At 51.2% G+C, this 18,168-nt stretch overlaps 1 protein-coding gene across 1 annotated transcript in view; it reads right to left on the reverse strand.

Annotated features, from left to right (window-relative positions):
• Nucleotides 1-18,168, reverse strand: part of LOC144161903 (dual specificity protein phosphatase CDC14A-like) — a 43,348-nt gene that overhangs the window by 11,913 nt on the left and 13,267 nt on the right. The window contains exons 2-7 of the mRNA XM_077692461.1: nucleotides 13,836-14,008; nucleotides 10,723-10,815; nucleotides 10,005-10,084; nucleotides 7,918-7,984; nucleotides 6,478-6,998; nucleotides 155-404 (exon numbers count right to left, since the gene is read on the reverse strand). Coding sequence (XP_077548587.1) covers nucleotides 155-404; nucleotides 6,478-6,998; nucleotides 7,918-7,984; nucleotides 10,005-10,084; nucleotides 10,723-10,815; nucleotides 13,836-14,008 — 1,184 coding nt within the window. The remainder of the gene's footprint in view (nucleotides 1-154; nucleotides 405-6,477; nucleotides 6,999-7,917; nucleotides 7,985-10,004; nucleotides 10,085-10,722; nucleotides 10,816-13,835; nucleotides 14,009-18,168) is intronic.

Consider the following 18,168-nt stretch of genomic DNA (forward strand, 5'->3'; position numbering starts at 1 on the left):
GCGGTTTCGTTGGAAGAGATGGCAACACTGCAAGCCAGAACAAAATGGCCCCCATACACTGCCGGGCGCACGAAGTGGCGGTACTCTTAAGCGTAACTCATTTAGTGACGCTAGCCCATCCTCTCGCACATATAGGTTCCAGAATGCGGCTTACCGCGTCCTCGGCCTCTGCCGGCTTGGCACGCCGCAGCGATGCCCACCGACCGTGGTTGCCCGCGGTGGGGGGTGAGGCGCTGCGGCTGTGCGGACTCAGGGAGCGCCGAGCCCCTTCCGTCGTCTGCTGCTGGTGGGGCGTGGCGGCGTTTCTCGCTGCGTGCCCGCCGCTGTTGGCGCTGTTGTGTGGCGGAATCCTGTTCAGCTGCGACCGATGCAGGTCGCCCTGAAGCCACAGGTAGGACTGCTTCCTGCGCGCGCAACAGCTGCCGTCGGGGGATGTTCCAACAGCGAAATATCTCTTCTTGGTAAAGGGGGCACAGCGCTGCGTCCCATTTACGTCTTCTTCGCGTCTTATACGCGTCTTTTTCGCGCTGTTACAAGAACGATTTACCAGCACACCCAAGCTTATACCTTACTGAGATCTCGTGGAGAGCCCCCCTGGTAGAAAGAAAAAGAAAAAAAAAAAAGCTCGTGTACATTAGACTAAAGTGTCACATAAACTGCCGAACACCTGCCGCCACTCTTTTAGCGGAGACGGCATTCCTGGTCTGGCAACCATGGTAGCCCGGCAGAAAATGGCGGGAAAATTTGCGGGTACGCCACCAGAAATGCGACAATATTTTTTGCACGAGAGGGGTTGCGTAGTGTCCATTAACTTTTGCCACACGTGCCTCCTCCCTCCCCCTTAAGCCTAAAACATGCATCCGACTTCTTTGTTTCAAACAGACACAGTATTACCAACGCGCAGACTGTGAAATTTTCATTAAAAAATGGTTAAAAGAAATGAAAACATTCCTAACAATTCATTTTTATGCTTGCTCATTTAAGAACGTGATAATCTGTTCGACGACATGTTCAATTTTATGTAGGTTGTTGCACACTGTATACGAGCCCCGAACCTTCGCCAAGTGGACTAGCTTCCACTTTTTGTTCGGGCCTCCTTCCTAATGTTCTTTCTTTCAAAAAATAAAATGATGTGATGTGCCACGATACATTAACAACGTACAAGGGGCATATAAAAATTCTTTGCAACTGATTTATTTCCTGCAAGCAGAGGGGCGTCTATATATACTTAGTGCACATCAGTGCATACCGCTGGAACCGTATAGGTAGTGCTCAGTACCTATATGCACGGCATAACCGCCAACATCCTTCCCGCTAGGCAAAAGAAATTCTCTTGTATGCGAGAGTGCATAAAAAGTTTCCTCACCAGTACGTTACACCATATGCTCAAAGAAATATGTCTTGAAGCCGATGACAGTATGAAATAAGCGATGAGTTGAGAAAAAAATTACGTAGCATGCTGCGTGGAACTTTCTAGGAATGTGTATTTATTTATTTATTTATTTATTTATTTATTTATTTATTTATTTATTTATTTATTTATTTATTTATTTATCCTCAAGGTCAATACTCATTACAGAGGGGAGTGGTTAGTTAGGGAGAACAGTCAAAAACACGAAACAAACTACACTACTACTTGTACAGGCAGCACATTTCCGGTTATACAATCTGGTCAACTAGGGCGTTCTTGAAAAGGCTGAAATTTTGAATGGTTGCTGTCGGGTTGGGAGGGCCGTTCTGTTAATGCAAAAAAAAAAAAAAACTTAGCTCTGCGGGAAGGGATACCGACTTTGTGCGCGTGATCCGAACGCTGTGAAATGTGACAGGGACGGATTATGACTTCATCGTGTAAAGACGAAAGCCTATAGTTGGACCTTCTGTTGATCTCCTGGCGAACAACCTGTTGATATTTCATATTGCTCTCGCTTAGCTATCGGGCGCAGCTTCATCCGTAGCAGCTTCTTCCCGACAACAGTTACGACGAACGGCATTTCGAGTTGCTCTAGCCCTTTCCGCCGTGTCGTACTTTATTGTCCCCATCCGTGGCCTTGCATCGTGCCCAATAGCGATGCGAAACGAAGTCATGAGCCCACAGGGCGATGCATACGTTCCACGGTCCGTTGACTGCTGCTTCCCTTTCCCGGCGCGCACTGTAACTTTGTTTTGTAAGTACCTCACAGTGCGACCTTGACCCGAGGCGTTAAAGAAGCCGCGCGCAATTTTTTGCCCGACCGAGCGAGTCATCGTGGATACAAATGAAACCTACATGCTGAGTGCCCTGCTTCCCCACATGTAGGCTAATTGTATTACCAAAAATTACCTGTCCTACCCAGGACGACCACCCAACCTGTCAGCGCCGTTCCGAAGCGAGCCACTACTGCGGGCAACGCGAAGCGATCCGTTTTCACCCATCAAAATAAACGTGGGACGCTAACGCAAAGAGCAAGGGCATATTCTTTTGATTCGGCGGGCACATGAACGCCAGGTGGGCACACAGAAGAAATTCCTGGCAGAACCTGAGATCGACCGGATCAAGGAGCAGCTGGAGGCAAGGCCAGCGGCGGATACGATGAACTAGTTGAACGGGTGCGCAACGAGGTGGAGAAGAGACGAGTGGACGTCGGAAGCACTGCCTTAAGAGTCTGTGGGATGTGGAGGTCCCGCAAGTAATAGCTGAAAGGAGGAAGGAAGCGTGCCGAGCCCATCGAATGGCGATCACGGCGCGCGCCCCAGACGAAGTGCGGAGCCAGCTGTGGGTGATATACTGAGGCAAGAAGAACGCCGCAGCAACAGGGATTCAAAAAAAGATTCGGGAGGTGAACAGACGTTCCCTGGCCGAGATGAATAGAAGTGGTCACAGATATGCTCACCCCAGCGACCATTGCGCGACCCGCTTTCTCCTCTCTCCAGCGAGGAGTACATGAGTTATATTTAGGAACGGGTCACAGAGCCGTTCAGGTATGATACAGCTGTGGAGGTCTCACGGAGGGCACCTGTGTACCAGGAACAGGAGGTGCAAGATACAGAGGAGTGTCTGGGCTCCGTGGGACCGGCGGAGCTAGACCACATCATTGCAGGGATACAGACTGGCACGGCGAGCGGTTTGGATGGGTTTCCGGCACCAATTCTGAAGAATGTGGGCCCTGACCAACGGCGAGAGCTACGTGGTATCCGGAAGGTTACCCAAGGACTGGTGCCGGGGACGGATGTTGTTCCTACACAAAGGAGCTGGAGAAAGGAGCAACTTCGCCTCGTATCACAGTGACGCCGGTGCTCTACAAAGTGTACGCACAGGTCCTTCGCCAAAGGATCCAGGCGTGGGCGGAGAAAGAGGGCCTGCTGGGAGAACTCCAAAAGGGCTTCCGTCGGAGATGCTCCATAGAGGACGAACTCTTCATCCTCACCCAGTGCGTGGAGCTGGCCAGGGCTGAGGGACGGCAGTTGTGGACAGCCTTTCTAGACCTGGAGAAGGCCTATGACACGGTCCAGCACGCTACGCTCTGGGACGTGCTGCTCACCAAGGGTCTCCCCGAGGAGGTTGTTAGGCGGCTGCAGGCTTTGTACACCGACACCCAGGTGGTGGTGGACTGGCAAGGCTCATACTCTAGATCAGTGCCCATTGGAAGAGGACTGAGACAGGGGCGCCCACTGTCCCCCTTGGTCTTCGTGCTTTTGTTGGGAGATCTGCATACGGACTTAGAGGGGAGTGAAAGCAGTTTCGACGTATCTTACATGGAGGACGGACGGACAGCCAACCAGCGTCTCCCAGGCCTGATGTATGCCGACGACATCGTGGTGACAGCGGGCTCTCAGTAGGAGTTGCAAGCGCTCCTGGATCGGTGCACAGGGCAGGAAGAACGTTTGGGGCTGCGGTTCAGTGCCCGTAAATGTGCGGTACTCCGATGGGGGGAGGACGGAGGAGAGGGAGAGGTGGAGCCTGTGATGCTACAGGACAAGGCACTACCGTATGCATCCTTATACAAGTACCTTGGAGTTGTTTTTTCGACGGAGGCGGACTATCTGTCAAGGTGCGAACGGCTGCTACGAGAGAAAGCGCGGTTAGGACAGAATGTGTTGAAGGCCAGGGTTCTGTGATCCTTCAACCGTATGGAGGTGATCCGGATTTTGTGGAAGGTGGCAATGGTTCCGGGCCTGACATACGCCGGTGCGGTTCTATGCCCCTCGGCTGCCACAAGAGAGTACCTGCAGGAACGCCGCCAGAGGGAGGTGGGAAGGCTGGCCCTGGGATCGCAGCGCACTACACCGAACGAGGTGGTGCGGGGTGACATGGGGTGGCCGTATTTCACGGCCCGGGAGGCGACAGCAAAGCTCTCATTTGAAATACGAGCTTGGACCTTGGGGGAGACGAACTGGGTCCACCGAGTGCGTCGGTGTCTTCTTTTCACGGCACGGTCCACACGCTGGACGAAATGAGTGAGCGCGTTGTCCGAAAAGTATGGAGTGCCACTACCAGCCCTGTGTAACCTCAAGGACACAACCAAGACAAGCGCCAAGGTGCGTGAGCGCGTGTCGCAGGCGGAAACCCAGCAGTGGGCCAGCAGGGCCGCAGCCAAGCCAGCGCTGAATTTCTACGTCGCCCACAAGAGAGTGATACGTTGTGAAGGTTACAACGCAAGAGGGAGTGTCCTGTTCGAAGCACGATCTGGGACGTTGCGAACAAGGCGGTGGCAGGTGTCATGTGGGACGGCGGAGAGCGCCATATGTGAACTCTGCGGCGAAGAAGAGGAGTCGATAGAACACGTCGTGCTGTCCTGCCCGCGGTTGGAGCCCCAACAGCCCGGTGGGGTGTCGCTGTAGCAGGCTTTGGGTTTCGAACAGACTGAGCCGTCAGGGGACGCGGCGGTCACCAGTGATGGACGTGATCGAGAAGCAGTGACGGCCATCATCGACCGGACTAAGCGCAGACTGGAGGTGTGGAGAAGCCGGACAACAGCGTGGGTGGGAAACAATAGGGGTGGGGGGCTTGGTGCAGAGGTGTAATCAACCTGCTATGACACTCACGGGTGTTCTCGGGGAGCGTCAACCCGTTTCAAAGGGGTATAGCTACAGATCCCATCCAATCCAAAACCAGGTTGCGAGAGCAGCATACAGATAAATATTGGCATAATGAAGTTGCTAAAATCGGCACTCCGGTGTGCTGAACTCTCAGAGCCCCGGAGAATCAGAATTCTCCGTGGCTCACGGGATATGACGTCAGCGTGCAAAGGTAGCGCTGTGGTATACCGCGCTCGGCTCCTACCCTGGAGAACCGGCCTCAGCTCCCATACTAATTCAAATGTACTTTGTATGATATTAAAGCAAAGCTTTAATACTTTCGTCCACCGGTTTCGTGGAGGATGCGCAAGTTAAACCTTTTGACCGGAGGCACACCCCTCTAAGCGCATAGCGTGATTCGCCGGGCCCGCTGTCGGCGCGGCGCACAAGGCCTCGTTTTCAGTCGTTCTGCTCGCACGAGCGGCGGCCGCCGACGCGGGAGCAGCCGATCAGCCGATCGGCAGCCGACCACCCCCGCAGCCTGCCACGCATGCGCCGGTGGGTCGTCTCGGGCTACGTGACTCGTCTCGCGCCCGGTGTAGAGGAATGGCCCTTTCGGCGTGAATAACAGCGCCGCGTTCGCCCGTCTCCTGTGAGCGTTGCACAGGACCGAACAGCTTTCAGCCATGGTCGGCAATACGTTAACCAAGCGAAACCTTGACTCAACCAGACTAAGCCAAGATTTTGCTTTGCATATCCAAGCTTAGCTGAGCTAAGCCGCAGCCATTTTTCGTAACAGTTGTGATTATCTGTACCGGAAAAATAACGAACGCTACAACGCAGATCTTGCGCACAATCGGGCACGTATTGTTTTCGCTTTAAAATGCGGGAGAGGCGGTTAAGCTTCACAATAAAACAAGGCAGCTGTTGACTGGCAGTAATATAGCTGCTCCCTGATATCCTCTTATTCCGGGCTAGTTAACTACAACAGCACTGATAACCTTGAAAATGATGACAAGCTCTGGAGGGGAGGAGATCAAAGTGGCCTCTAAACCCTGCGCTTGATTTCCCACAAATAAAGGCCCAGCCGAGCACAGGACGCAAGCTCAACACCCAAGAAGCCATTCTCACGTCCTATATGCCATTTTAGCGGTAGTGATGGTGCCAGAAGCGACACCGCCACGGTTAGACAGAGGCTAGCTGCTACGAACCGGGCACTCCTGAAGTAACTACATCGGGACATGCCCCAACTAGGTCAGCACTCTGCAAAGACCGCAGTCCGAGCAGAGCCGAATAAAAGCTGCTCCATTCCAAAAGGCAGGCCCATGCATAATATCAACCTGGCCCTCCTGGAGTAACTATATCGGGACATGCACCAGCTAGGTCAGGCCGCCGCAAAGCCCACAGAACGAGCAGAGCCGAATGAAAGCTAGCTGCCGCCTTCCAAAAGGCAAAAGGCCCCCGTGGACGCGCGATACGCACTCCTCGAGCCAGTGCTGCTGGTGGCCGATGATGGAGCCCGGGCGGCAGATGCGGATCCAGGCGATGGCCTCGGCGGCCGTGAAGCGGAAGTGCTTCATGATGTAGCAGGCGATGAGCGTGCCCGTGCGGCCCAGGCCGGCCTTGCAGTGGACGGCGATGGCCCCCGGCGTGTTCTCGCTGATGTCGATGAACTCGCGCATGATGGCGTCGCTGGGCGTCGAGCCGTCCACGAAGAACAGGTCCTTGTGCTCGAAGCCCTGGTCGGCGAAGCGGCGCGCGTCGTAGATCTTCTTGTTCAGCCGCACCACGGTGCTGACGCCATGCTCGCGGAAGTACGGGAAGTACGTCTCGGGCGAGTGGAACGGGTGGCCGTTCTCCACGCGGCTCTTGGCGTGCGGCCCGCAGAAGGCGATGAACTTGCGCGGCACGATCCAGTTCAGGTCGCCGTTCTCCACCCGCTCGTAGTACTCGTACTCCTCCAGGTCGAACGTCTCAAAGTCCAGGAACTTGTGCAGCAGCGCCTGCACGCCCTCTTATGATTAACGCCGGCGTCCTGTAACAGACGCACCGACTGAAACGCTGCTAGAACACTGGCTAGCCTACACCACTGGTGCTGGTCGCACCTCTACTGAAAGTGCAGCTAACGACACGCAGTACAGTCTATGGGCTAGCGTACAGGATAACAGGGGCCCTGACCAGCTCCGCTACAGTTAGCACTACCCAGCGGTACTAATAACAGCGGAATCCGAGGACACGCGCACGGGTTTGATGACTAACGCACAGCAACAAAGCTAAGGTTTTATTGCCCGGTGAGGAGACAGTACACCAGGCAACACACCCGTTGCTCACGATAGAGACCAACTCCGCTCACTCGCTTAAGCTGCAGGGACCAGACTCAGATATCTGCCATCGTGACCACGGGGACAATCAACCCGCGACAACCTACTCCGACCGAATCTCCGAGATGAGCCAACTGGTATATCTGGCATCGTGGCCGCCGTCGTGGAAGGGACCCCTGATACGACCAACAACGACAGAATCTTCATGTGAACATGCACCCCGCGAACAGAGCTCACGGCCGAACACGGCTCGGTAGAAAGGGGTGTTACTCCGGGTAAGAGGGGGAGACCAATGAGGGTTCGTCCTCGCTAGCTAAGTCAAGTCACGTGAGTACGGCGTGCCACAACGGCCAGTGACGTATTGCTTCCGCGCATGCGACCGCACCGTTGGCCAAGATGGCCGCCCCTAGAACCAGCAAGGCCTAACCACGCGTGCAAACAGCAACAAGGCAAAGGGTCATAGAAGGCCCTTCCAAGTTAGATAAGATGGGCACACGGTTCTACTCCCGGGAACCAGATCCGCTCTCACCGCTTCAATCGCAATCGCAATCCCTAGTAGATCCCGCATCCCCTCAAGAGGCTTGTAAAAAAGCCAGCCCACCTTGTCTATGGCGCGCAGGCAATTTAGCAGGCTCAGGTTGTACGTGCACGGGCCGATGGCAGCATCCCTGAAACATAAAAGGAAACGTAAGCATTAGTATATATGCATGCGATTTCTTGTGCACTTTCTTCCTTTTTTCGCCAGGGCCGTTGAAAATGAGCAGCATGGTTCACGCTCTGCTGTATTCCCAAAACCCCACTATTCCTTCATAAGTGAACCGTGTGTACGGTGTACGATTTGAAGGTAATGTCGAGTTCTGTCCATGGTCACATCGTTGTACAGCATTCGTTGCTCGTGACACTGGCGGAATCCTCTCGTGTTAAACCCCAAGTGCGCCGAAATTTCACCTGCGCTAAATTTATTTTAAACGAGGTAGCCCCGCGAAATTTCCCGTTAATCATTCAGCAGTGTTTCAGAATAGCTCCGTAGCAGACGACGCTGCAACTGCCAGTGGATCGCGCAAACAGTCATGAACCGGAAGTGGCATTCCAGCCGGCCGGCCGGCTGCTTGGCCCAGACTAGTTACGTTGGATTGGCCTGTAGCTATACGGGTACCGGAAGAGCTGGTTGAGCTCCGCTGGACGCGCTTGTCTCGGGGCTGCGGCGCGAGGTGGTTGCGCGCAGGCTTCTCTCTTTTTTTTTCTGAGCTGGTGTCTGGCCGGCTGCGACGTCACTTCATCCTGGCCGTAATAGTTTTCAATTTCGGTTTCGGAATTTGACAATTTTTGGTGATCGCTTTCAGCTGCCATATATTGTACTTTGCAGTTCTTTTATTCACGTTAGGCGGAAATGGGGCTTTTGAGAGGTCGAAACCTTAAGTACAGTTGGCTTTTAATGATTTCCCCTCCTAATGAAAAATCATTTTCCCATAATAGAGGTATTAGGCTTTTCGGCTGAGGAGGCATTCATTTTTTTCTTCTTACTGTACTACCTCCGATGCCTCCACCGAAAATATTCCTTCCCCGCTTCCTGAACCTACAGGAAATGCTTCTTCAATTAACACGGCAGGTCTGTTTCCCCCTTGCAGTCTAACAGCATACTAAGGCTATTTACTGATGCCGCCCTCGATTCCCAACTTACGGCGGTTTGGCTAAACTGTCTCTGTAGGGGTGTGCGAATGTTGAAACGTTGAAACTTCGAAGCGAATGACCCAATATTCAGTTCGGCTTCGAATCACATAGCACTACTCAAAAATGTCGAATAAATTTTCAGAGAATTGGGAGTTCTAAAACATTCGCCAGCGTTTCCCGCTCGTGGTGACGGGCTTTCCCGCACTGCTACGGTGACGTGCGGCTAAACAGACAGATGAATGCGCTTTTGGGGCGCGCTTCTTATCTCCTCGACATTGGGCCAACTCATTTCGGTCAATATCCTCTAGATGAGAAAGCCTAACTGCGTGCTAAACCAGTCTTAAAGTTCCTGGTTTTCTAAAGCTCATGTTTTTAAAACCTCGTCCCGTTTTTTTGTTTTTTTTTTGTTTTTTTTTCTACAACCCGTGTAGAGTCTGGGATGGTAGGGAGTGAGCGCATGACACAACACGGTATGGCGCTAGGGTTAACCCATGCCGTCCACGTCAGCACCCAACTTGCAGCACCCCCGTGGAAAGGAAGCAGACGACGCGTGACTACTTTCCCCTCGTCTTAAATGCCCTTGCAATCTTTGCCCGAGGAGATTGAAGACTCCAGGTATGTCACGACATTGTTGACATACCTGATGCTGTAGTTGCTGTCACTAATTTTATTTGTGATAGACTTCAGTTTATACAGCTGTTTTGCTGCCTTCTTGCCATGAGCGTAAATAAATAAATAAATAAATAAATAAATAAATAAATAAATAAATAAATAAATAAATAAATAAATAAATAAATAAATAAATAAATAAATAAATAAATAAATAAATAAATAAATAAATAAATAAATAAATAAATAAATAAATAAATAAATAAATAAATAAATAAATAAATAAATAAATAAATAAATAAATAAATAAACTAAAAACAAACTGCGCCGCTCCACAAAGTGAGACGGGGTGTGCAACGCCTTGCAACAGGGGTAGAAGACTCCACGCGAAGCAGCATGGGCCCTCACCTGAAGCAGACGTACGGCGCGTAGCTGTTGGCGCAGAGCGACTGGTAGGCCTGCTCCGCGGTCCGCTTCAGGTAGATTATCTGCGCGCCACAAAAGAGAGACGTATTTCCAAACAGTTCGGCATATGCGCCCCCTGCTCAAGGCTTTCCGACGCACTTCGCGCTCTCTTCGCAACCATTCTTTCCCCTCCACATCGCGCTTCTGTTGTCAGTGTTCGAGCGCTATACGCAGGCCTCTGCTTGGCTGCAACAATACGATCGCATAGTCGAACCCGCCTGGCTGCACCGTGACGTCATATAGGCGGCAGTGACGTAATATGGGCAGGCACTAAAAACATAGGTTCAGCCTTTTCACTACGCGTTCGCATTCAAGTAGTGCTATCAAACGGAACTGGAGGCCCCCTTACGGTCGCCAAGCGGTGTTTCTGGGCGTTGGCCCAGGCCGCCGAAGAATGAACAATATTCTCTGACGTCATACAAAAGTGGTCGAAAAGTGGCCGCTTCATCTCTTTTCGTTAATATTTTTGTTATTCGTTTGGAGTTAGTGATATATGTGGTATCGTTGTTATCAGGACAAAGCAGTCCATTAAACGAACCGGATTGGGCGCAGTGCGAGTGTTGCCCCTCCCCCTCGACATCGAGATTACCCAGGCTGCCCCACGCGGCATCCCAGGCCCCGTCAGAGTTCCCGAAAGACGCGCCGCGCGAGAGGCACTCACCGTGTAAGAGCCCATGAGGAAGGCCGCGTTGACGCGCTTCTTGCCATCGCTGCTTGTGTAGTGCACAATCTTCTTCTTGGCCAGGGCGAACGACTGCGCACGCGCACAACACACACTACGCTGTACGAACGTATGGCTAGCCTTTTTATTGCGCTCGTGTGCTCAGTACTCCCGGCAGTCTTTTTTTGGGTGCCGGGGCAGTGATAGCGGTTGATAACTTATTTGCGCCTAACCCCCATGATAAGCTCATGTCTCTCGTAGACGAATTCTCGAGAATATCATTGAAACAAATTGTAAGGGATCCAGGCGCCAGCGACGCGGAATCTGTCGAACGCGTGGGAAGCGGCGGTTCCGAGAGGGTGGAATGAATGACTTTATGGCAGCCAGCTCGTTAAGAGCAAGCGGTCTCTGGGTCATGCCGTTCGCGGAAAGACACATTTTCTGGGGTCGCAGCTGCGCTGTCGCGTTGTTTTGGCCGAAGTGCGTGGTGTAGCCTTGGGAAAACATTGGTAGCCTGGCGACTCAAATGGAACCCCGGGGGAATGGCGGCCGCTGGCTCGGGACTCACCGCGGTTTCCATTAGCAGGTTGTAAAACCATGGTCCGTCGCGCCACCGGAGACGGGGGGCTTGGAGCTGTCAACTGTAGTTAGACAGTGGCCGATTTATGGCGATAGCTTTCCCTTTGTTGACCGGGCGCGCGCGGAGTGAGAGCGTGCGAGGAGGTTCGTGCGGCGGCCCAAGGAGGATGCGGGGGAATCGCGACGCCTGCGGCGGTCGCCGCCGCATCCCGTGTTCCCTACGCGTTGGTTCTGGCCGCGCGGTCCAATTAACGGGGCATCGTCTGCAAAAAGCGGGCAATCTTGGAGGCTCGCCACCTTTTGTAAAGATGGGCGTTATGGGCTTCAGCTGGCTTGAGTGGCTCTCCGGTCTCGGACGAGAAGCGTGGGAACGGGCGACGCAGGCCACGTGCGTAAAAGCTTGCCCCGGGCGGATGCACGTGTTTCCTCGGTTTTTTGAGTGGTTGTGTTTGTTTGGTTTACTTTTGATCTCTTCCTTGTTTTTCTGGTGGGAGAGAGTGACCAGCGTTTGAGGGTTACGGAGGGGCGTTGCCCACCGTGGTTTAGGCCCGGATTTACTAATCCATCCTATCAGGTGCCCAGGAGATACCGATTGGCCTGTGTATCGGGGGTGGGGCCTAAGTAACCCATTAAAACCACGAGACACGAGGTCTCGGGGTCGAATCCTCAAGGTTTTAATGTGCTATGCACGGCCGGCGTATTGCCGGGCTAGCCAGGTCAGGCTAGGGAGGATCTCACCACTTGGGTAGTTTTAGGACAGGTTCCGTCGCTGACGCCCGTGCCGCGTGCACAAAGTCTTAGTTGGCCTAGAACCCCATTTTATTTCTTACTTTGTTAACTCTATCTTCAGTTTGTCAATATTCTGTATATATCTTCTGCGTAAATATACAGTTTTGAAAAACCCTCCATCAACCATCGTCGTCTTGTCATCAGTGCCGTCACCATCAGGCACCAACGCAGATCATCAACAACATCAAGGATCAACATCGAACATCATCATTTACTCAAATCACCAACAACAAGTTGTTTGCTGAGAAGAGTATTTTCGTGCATTAATTATAGTGGGCAACTGACGAGGAATGGGCAACACTTCAGTGTAGAGCAAAGTTCCATCAATAGGGGTTCGCTGCAGCGGGGATCGACTGCATGCTGAATAAAGAAATCTTGCGTGTACAGCAAACAAGAAAAATAGCGCCAGGAAGTCCTGTCCAGATCACCACAGCGCCAGAACGAAGTGCGACCTCCCCAGAATGGGCGGAATTGTGGGTTCGTCCGTTTCAAACACGTCCATTCGGCGTCCGTTCCAGTCGTGACGTAGGCGCGCTTCCGAGGCCCCAGACCAATGGCGTGCGCAGAAATCGCAACGTCACACTTGATTGTCTGCGTTCACCCAATAAGGGCTCGCTCGAAAAGGTCACTTTGAAACACACGTAAAGTGGACAAAACTGACAGTCCCGCCCCAGGGCTATCAATTCGGTCTAACGAGGTGTTAAAAAAAATGACAACATATACGCGTACGCAGATGCCATCAGATGTCGTTGCCTTGCAGCCAGGCTGAGGAAGCTGTAATTTGCATACATGCATCCTGGCTGTACTTTAAGGAAAGGCTTGACAACTTGATACGGGATAAAAGTGCAGTTGAATGCAGTAAAAGCTCGTTAATTCGAACTCGGTTAATTCGAACTTCCGGCCAATTCGAACTCACGCCCTGGTCCCGGCACAGCCCTGTATACTTCAATGGGGAAAAACTGCCGATAATTCGAACGCGTCGGCATCCAGAGCGGTTAATTCGAACTATGATCCCCTCGTTTCCATCGCTCCCCGCAAAAGAAGTCGGCTCAGAGTGTTGCAAATGTGTTGCAAATCCAAACCAAACCAAATTTACCAGAGGCAAAACAAACAAAACAGAAGAACAACAGCGTGGCGCGCGCGCTACGCTCATGCAACTGCTTATTTCGCTTCTTCAAAGGACGCCGCGCCACCGGCGCCAGTGCTCCGGCGCATGCCAGTGTTATTTACGAAACTGTATTTACGAAATCGCCAGCCACGAACGTTTAGTAGCGCCTAATTCGCGATAACGCGTCGAGAGGTGGCTTCCCGTGCAGTGTGGCGCGATTTCCATTCATTCTAGCGCCCTCCGGCCAATTCGAACTCCGCTTAATTCGAACAATTTTATGGTTCTATTCGAACTCGAATTAACGAGCCTTTAGTGTAGTTATGTGCAGGTCCCCGGTTTGAACACACGGAAGGAAGCCCCCTTGGTAAAGGCTTCCCTTCCCACCCAGCGGAGGAGGAGCTTCTACTCAAGTATTCAAGTAGCACGTTCATGCTTCCCAGGAAATCTTCTCGCACACGCATAGCTAACCTCCTATAGTTAACTCAATTGGTAGAGTGACCGGCAAGGTCCCTGGGGGAAAGCTCCTCCCTTTGCAGCCGAGCAGTGGGCTGGGCTGTTGTGTTTATGCGCTGCACCCCCCTCGTGCCCACATCCCGCGAGAATAAGCGACCTGTGCGAACCCCAGCAGTGCGCCCACCTTGAGCTTCTTCTGGAGCTTGACGCAGTAGCGGAACAGCATGGCCAGGTTGAGAGGCCCGAAGTCGGCGTAGAAGCTCTCGTACACCAGCTCCTCGTCCACGCTGAAGAAGTGGCACGAGCCCACCGACACGGGCTTCTCCACGCTTCGCACCGTGGCAAAGTACAGCCGGTCTGCGAGATGACGGGAGCAACAGATCCCCCTCAGGGCCACTCTCTTTCCTATGCACTCCCCCCCAAAAAAACTGTACGAGGAGTGAGGAAGGAGTCACCAAACGACTCCACCACTTCAGGGGCGTCTTTTTACAGCACCATTCAGAACACGGCCAAAGTACACGTGTGGTTCATTTAAGCCTGATTTGTCCCAATAACATTGACACCCTCCCAAACTGCACGAGGAGTGAGGAAGGAGTCACCAAACGACTCCACCACTTCAGGGGCGTCTTTTAACACCACCATTAAGAACAGGGCCAGTCTTGAAGCCCACCATAAGACTTCCAATCATTGGGGAACCTCTAGCACTGATTGCACTATTTTCAACGGAGGGGCAATTGCCGGTGCAGCATCCTCACCCAGCCGACGTGCAAACTGTGCTCAGTCCCCGGAGAGGAACAACACCAGCGCTCACGAGACACAGCCAGTGCGCAGGCCACGTGGCTGCACTAGCAATGGCACACGCTGGCTTCTGTGTGGAAATCCGGCTCCGGTCTTTTCGGTACAAGACATTTCGGTACAGGGCGTTTCAATACGGTCTTTTCGGTGCACGGGCGTTTCGGGACACGGGCGTTTCGGGACATGGGTCTTTTGTTACACAGACGAATTTCGGCGAGCTCTTTAGGCTGCGGGCGTTCTTTACGGGGTGGTTACAAGCACGGAATTTGTACCTATTTATTAAAGATGTTCTTGTTCGAAATTTTGCGTTATTTTAGGCCAGCAGTTAGTTATGCGGCCTTCCCAAAAAAACCTCTGTTGATTTGTTAAATATTAGCTGCGATATTTGTAGCATTTAGACAACCTATAAGTTTTCATTATTTTGTTTCTTAGCGACCTATTATCACCAGAATGTTATATAACAAATCAGTGACAGTATCATCGTGTTTTTTCACTCGTTTTTTGAAGACTGATTATCACCTGTTTATTTTTTGGAAAATCAGTGAGGTAAATATTTTTTTTTTTTTGCACTGTGCAGAGACCCTTCGACAACGGCTGCGGGAATGAGTTCCACCGCACGGGGAAGGAACCTGTCCCTTTATAACGTAATGACGAAGAAGTAGCAATTTCTTGTGTTTCTGCATTTGTGTGCGTTGCTTTCTTCTGATAACGCAAGTACTTAAGGTGTTATTAGCAATGCGTTACGGAAGGCACCTATTGTACCTTGCCGCAGGCTTCCGTTCCGACTTATTCGTAGTTAGCAGGGACTGCGGCGGGTTAATTGTGTTTGTGAATCAAATTTGGAAATGCTGTGTAATGACGTTGAAAGCATTCTGCAATGTTTTATGCAGCATACATACAGTTATTCATCTTCGCAAGGACTGCTCATCAGTAATTCTTGACGTTTTGCTAATATGGTCATGACCTGAGACCAATGTCACCTGCTGCTCCCCATAATCAGTACTATTTGAGCCGCACACCGTTAAAATGATGTTCGCAGAAGCAGGTGTCGACACGACATTATACATGTCATATATATAAAAAAACAAGTGCCGACTGCAACAGGCATGCTGCAGGTTAAAATGAGCCGCTGCAACTCAAATCGCGTTGGATGATGTAAGTGAAAAACCCAGTGTAACACTTTAGCGCTACTATTCCGACGGATAATGTTTCTAACTGCACTGTTAAACCATTTCATTCTTATTTATAAGATAGGTGTTTACTTAGTTTAACAGCCTGGAAGAGCGCTTAGTGCGTAAGAAATATTTCCCGCAGCAAACATGCACGTCAAAGCAGCGCCCCCGAATAGGAGCTACGTTGGATCGTGGCTCATTGGTACCTCTGAAGTACGGTACTTTTGATACAAAGAACTTCGCTACTCAGAACAAAATTTGAAAGAATGTCTAAAGTAATTGAATAATCGATTCAAAGAACATTTATGCGAAACGTAAACAAATGAAACATGATCGAGGAACTATTCGCAACAAATATTTACAGGAGAAATCGCTTGAAAAATATGCGGATTCGTAAGTAGGCGTTAAATAATCACCATATGAGCTCAGGAGCCGTCTTAAAAAATAGATCCTAGAGATCCTGTGCAAAATCAAATCAAAACAAAAACAAAATAAAGCACTCACTGATATGTTCATGCACTGAAAACTCCTTAAACCCATGATTTTTTTATTCTGGAACAAAGTTTTGGACCGAAGGGGCTGCGGAACCCCAATGGAGGTTCCCCGTGGGGTCAGTCACCTGTCTTCGCAGAATTTCTCTGGACGCACGGGGAGTGGGGGAGGAGCGTGCATGGCTTGCGGCGAAGCTTGCCTAAAATGCTCGCCCTAAGATCGGGCTCCCGCTGACATTCGTGCCGCTAACCATTCGGGGTACCAAGGCATGGTTTTTTTCTCAGAATGTGCCGAAGCGCAAGAGATCGCGTGGGCGATGACGGGATGAGAAACGCGAGGGCGCAAATAAAAAATTGAGCCTCGCGAGAGGACGAATATTTAGTATTTCTTTTATTATATTGTAGCGTTTAACGCGCCGACGCAACGCAGGCGATGAGGCGCGCCGTAGTGGAGGGCTCCGGATTAATTTTGACCACCTGGGAATCTCTAACGTGCGCCGAAATCTCGTACACACGGGCGTTTTTGCTTTTCGCCTCCATCAGAAAAGCGGACGCCGTGGCCTGGAATTGAACCCGCGACCTCATGCTCAGCAGCGCAACGCCTTAGCCACTGTGCCACCGTGGCGGGTAGAAAATACATAATGATATTGTCGCTAAAGAAACGAAGTAATGAACAAGCTATACATTTTCTGGCTACGGTTACGCAAATAGGCATTTTTTTGGCAAGGCCGCACAAATTTCTACTGGCCTAAAGTAACGCAGAAATACAAGCAACAACCGTTGTAATAAACTGGCTCGATTTGCGTGCTTTCAACTCCAATGTTAACAACGCACACGAATTTGGCCGCCTCAAACGCTCTCTCGAATTCGTTTTCGCACCGAAACGACCTGTACCGAAATGTCCTGTGCCGACATGTCCTGTGCCGAAACGCCCGCGTCCCGAAACGTCCGTGTACCGAAAAGACCGTACGGAAACGCCCTGTACCGAACCGCCCTGTACCGAAAAGACCTAGACCCGTGGAAATCCCCGGGCCTTCTCAAACCCCCGCACACCGCTCTACTAGAGCTTTTGTTCGGGCTAGTTCGCTGTACATATCGGGGAAAACAGCGCACGGACAAGGGCGAAAGAAGGGAAAAAGCGCAGGCACCTGTACTGTCATTTGCTCTAATTTGCCCCAATATACAGCGCTCTGGCTGCTCTCAATGTCATTTCCCTCGTTGCTCCAAGTGGTTCTCAAGCGAGGCTACAGGAAACCAGTGGCGCACCCACGGGGTTTGGGGGTTGTAACCTCCCCCCCCCCCCCCCAGATGTCCCTCGACCCAAACCCCCTCCGCACGCCTCTCCCACCGGACCGAAACCGAAGTTCAGCGAGCGAAGTGTGTAGTCTCGGAAGCTTTAATTATTGGACATTCGCAGTTAAATCTCGAAGCAGAATATTGTATGACAAGCATTAAAAAATAAAACTAGAGCACGAGCTTTTAGGTTTGTGCTTTTAAGACTGTGCGGACCAACTTGCGTATAACTTGAAGTATTTTAAGAAAAAGAATGAGAAAAAAATTTAGTGACACAAAAAGTGTCCGTGGACAGAAAATTTGTGAATGCTTAAGAATTCCTGAGTCCGTAGCCCCCCTTCCCCCTACGGCACGCCTCATAGCCCACGCTAAACCGCAAATAGTAGCACAATTTTTGTAGGGCCAGATTATGCCACTTTCTGAACTTCTGTGCGGAACTTCCTTCACGAGATTTGTATCATTCGTCGTCTTCTAGAAAAAAAGACGCTGAAATTTCTCATAGGTTGGGATCGAAGTTATTTTATTTAATTTCAAAGCTTAAACAACTGTTTTCCTTCAATATTAAGCACTCACTGTACGAGCAATCCCTCTCCCGTTGAATAAAAAAGGTTCGGTTTTCCTTAATATATATCGCCTGAGTTTCCAACATTAAAGCGAGCAAGGCAGCAACGCTTCGTGCGCAGTTATGAAAACCACTGATCACGGATAACAATGATGTTGTCTTGAATAGGCTTTCAGAAATATGTGTAAATGTGACTGTTCATGC

The sequence above is a fragment of the Haemaphysalis longicornis genome, unplaced genomic scaffold, assembly GCF_048455015.1.
Source record: "Haemaphysalis longicornis isolate Haplotype H1 unplaced genomic scaffold, Haemaphysalis longicornis Haplotype H1 scaffold_12, whole genome shotgun sequence".
Classification (NCBI taxonomy): domain Eukaryota; kingdom Metazoa; phylum Arthropoda; class Arachnida; order Ixodida; family Ixodidae; genus Haemaphysalis; species Haemaphysalis longicornis.